At 35.1% G+C, this 3,573-nt stretch overlaps 1 protein-coding gene across 1 annotated transcript; it reads left to right on the top strand.

The window, feature by feature from the left end:
- Positions 1-2,449: 2,449 nt before the first annotated feature.
- On the top strand, positions 2,450-3,458 carry LOC103610376 (olfactory receptor 5T2-like). The gene has a single exon (XM_008594556.1). The coding sequence runs from the start codon at positions 2,538-2,540 to the stop codon at positions 3,456-3,458; it is 921 nt and encodes a 306-aa protein (XP_008592778.1). The 5' UTR covers positions 2,450-2,537.
- The last annotated feature ends 115 nt before the right edge of the window (positions 3,459-3,573 follow it).

Here is a 3,573-nt window from a genome sequence, read left to right as displayed (position 1 = left end):
ATCCGAACCCTCGGCGGGAGCGCCGCCGCGCTTCCCAAGCGGCACACTAGCGCAGTGCGCCACTGGGCCGGCCCAACAAAATAAAAATTTAACGAAAAAAAATGAAATATTTGCAAAATATGTAAGTATTAAGGGATTAATATAAAAGATATATAAGGAACTCCTACAACTCAATATCAGTAATAATAACAACAATAATATTAATCTGATTTAAAAATAGGCAAGGACTCAAATACATTTTTCTCCAAAGACATCCTAATGGCCAACAGATGCGTGCAAAGAGTGTCCACTGCACTAAACATAAGGTGAATGCAAATCTATAAATAAGGCTAAATAGCTCTGTTCATTCAATAAGTAGTAGCATGTAGTGCCATATTAAAGAACGATTTACTTTTTTATCATCAAGTAAATCATCATATTGCTATTTTGAAACAGAAGGTAATTGGGGCATATTTCCCTCAGGATGTCTCCTGTGGGTTTCATCAACAGTTGCTTAAGTGCATATAAGCAATGTAAATCACCCTTATTCATACTGTACCTAAACCTGTATATGCTGTTCCAAAGGTAAGAAAAGACTTTATAAAATTTGAAAAATATTTTGAAAGACCGAATTGAATATGTCAAGAACAACTATGTTGTTTTGTACTAAATATTTTAGCTACTAAACACAATTTAGTTCTAGCCTTTTGCATGTGTGAATTAAATATGTTCATCAAAATCTGATTTATTTGGAGTATGGCTAAGAATTAAAAATGAACACTTTCTGGATCACAGAAAAAAAGATATGTTATATACATGTTTGTAGAGGTAAATAGAAGTACTTGTAATACTGTATGATTTCATTTTCCTGATAGATGAAGACAGTTCAAATTAAGAACAGTCATGAATTTATAAATACTGCGGCAGAAAACATCTGACATATTCAACTACCTGGGGTCTTATATTTTGATATAGTAAGTAAAACAATGAATAATTCCTTTAATTTTTTTTTACCTTGCTATGTAACCTAGTAATCACTTCAGATTAGTATTTTGTAAAATTTCTCTATTTTTAACCATTTAAAAGTATCCAAAAACATCAATAATCGTGTTTTGCTTCACTTCTCTGGAGCAGAGGGAAGGGATCCAGCTGCAGAATGAAGCCATGGTATAGATGGAGGTAGTAAAAAAATAATGAAAAGTACATGCGCTGTGAGGACGACCTGGGACTGAATATTCACTCTGGCACTCATTAACGATGTCAGCACCACGCTCAGCCAGTGAGCAAACCGGCCATCCCTATATAGGATCCGAACCCGCGGCCTTGGTGTTAGCAGCACTGCACTCTACCGAGTGAGCCACGGGCCGGCCCTAACTATGAAAGTTGCTAGAAAGTTGAAATAAAATAAATGGGCACAAAGTCCACTCCTACATCATGTGCTTAATAAGTGGCTGTTATCATTTCTCTCCTCTTTTGCAAACTTAGAGTTTAATCATTAAGCCCAACATTTTAGGAGTAGTATCCCTTCTATTAAATGAAAGGTGTCAATCAGGTTTGTATCTCATGAATATTCATAACCAATAAAAAATAAATAAATGAAATAGGATAAAATTAGAATTATAGTAGTAGTCCACACTTATTTTAAAAGTTGATCCTGTACTATGATATCTTCAAGAATTGTAGTCATTTTCTTTGTATAACTGAATCTTTTGAAAATGTGCTAATACTGACTTCATCTTGTCTAGTATAACTTTTGGCATCTAATAGAAATGACTGTGTCAAGAGAAATTTAGTTGATGTATACTATTTGAGCAAAGCAAAACTAAGCCAACTATTATGTAAAAAATGAAATGATGGTGATGGGCATATGGAGATCGGGTATCAAAAGAGCATCCGATTTAAAAAACTCAATCATTTAAAGAATAATTCGGAGACACAAAGAATGGGCTGAGAAATAAAACTTAATCAAAATGTATTTTATTGAGTTTAGTCTTGATAGTATGCACTATACAACCAATCTAATTCAGCACATTCTATAATTAAAGATAAAAATTCAATTTTGTATTTGTTCCAATCTTGTAAAATAAATGTTATGATTCTCACTGTGCTGGTGTGTAGATTATAGCAAATAATTTTATACAATAGCTGAGAGATCTAGAATTCTGGTATGCTATTCCAATGCTCTGTCCACTGATACACTATCTCGTGTGTTTGCATGTCAGCAAGAATTTTTCTTTAGCAAACACTTGGCGTTTTAATGTTTTTTAATATAAAAACAGCTAATAAAAATCAGTGGTCAATTAACCAGTAAACCCAATGGTTTTTTAGATAGCAAGAAGTCAGCCAGTAAGTAAATATATCCGTCTTTGATTCTGAACCAAACGGCATGAACACTCGTCACTGTCTTCTGATGTGCTGCTAGAAAATCATGAGTGCGAGAATGGATATATGTGAAGTCATAGTTCATGCTCCCTTGATTCACAATATTGTTCATTTTTTATAGTGATATGAACTGTAATTTTATAAATATCTTCAAGTTTGTTCTGTGAGATTTTAACATGGAGAATGGCACTGAAGTTACCATATTTGTACTGAAGGGCTTCACAGACAATATTGAACTGCAGATCACATTTTTCTTCTTGTTTCTAGCAATTTACCTCTTTACTCTCATGGGAAATTTAGGACTGATCATATTGGTCATTGGGGATTCCCGGCTTCACACCCCCATGTACTATTTTCTGAGTGTGTTGTCTTCCGTGGATGCCTGCTATTCCTCAGTTATTACACCAAATATGTTAGTAGACTTTATGTCAAAGGATAAAGTCATTTCACTCCCTGGATGTGCAGCACAGATATTTCTCGCTGTAACTTTTGGAACCACGGAATGCTTTCTCTTGGCTGCAATGGCCTATGATCGCTATGTTGCCATTTACAACCCACTGCTGTATTCAGTGAGCATGTCACCCAGAGTCTACGTGCCACTCATCATTGCTTCCTATCTCAGTGGCATTTTACATGCTACTATACACACAGTGGCCACATTCAGCCTGTCCTTCTGTGGATCCAATGAAATTAGACACATCTTCTGTGATATCCCTCCTCTCCTCACTATTTCCTGTTCTGACACTCACACAAACCAGCTTCTACTTTTCTACTTTGTGGGCTGTATTGAGATAGTCACTATCCTGATTGTCCTGATCTCCTATTGTTTTATTCTTTTGGCTGTTTTCAAAATGCATTCTGCTCGAGGTAGGCGAAAAGTGTTCTCTACATGTGGCTCTCACCTAACTGGAGTGACAATTTATCATGGAACTATCCTCTTCAGTTACATGAGACCGAGTTCCAGCTATGCTTTGGACCACGACATGATAGTGTCAATATTTTACACTATTGTGATTCCCATGCTGAATCCCATCATCTACAGTTTAAGGAACAAAGATGTAAAATTGGCAATGCAAAAAGTGTTTGGGAAAAATTAGTTTAGCAATAAAGTATGCATTTCACACTGAAAATTAAATTTAAAAGAATTTGAATGACATTTTGTACTTCAACATCAAGAGAGTATGGTAAAATATTTGTTTTAATTTAATAGTT

This window comes from Galeopterus variegatus, unplaced genomic scaffold (assembly GCF_000696425.1).
Source record: "Galeopterus variegatus unplaced genomic scaffold, G_variegatus-3.0.2 Scaffold11038, whole genome shotgun sequence".
NCBI lineage: Eukaryota > Metazoa > Chordata > Mammalia > Dermoptera > Cynocephalidae > Galeopterus > Galeopterus variegatus.
Note: the sequence above shows the minus strand (reverse complement) of the source record. Positions and strands in the feature narration are given on the sequence as shown.

What these genes read in the sequence shown, in the direction of transcription:
- LOC103610376 (XM_008594556.1), top strand. Translation starts at nt 2,538, where the DNA reads ATGGAGAATGGCACTGAAGTTACCATATTTGTACTGAAGGGCTTCACA.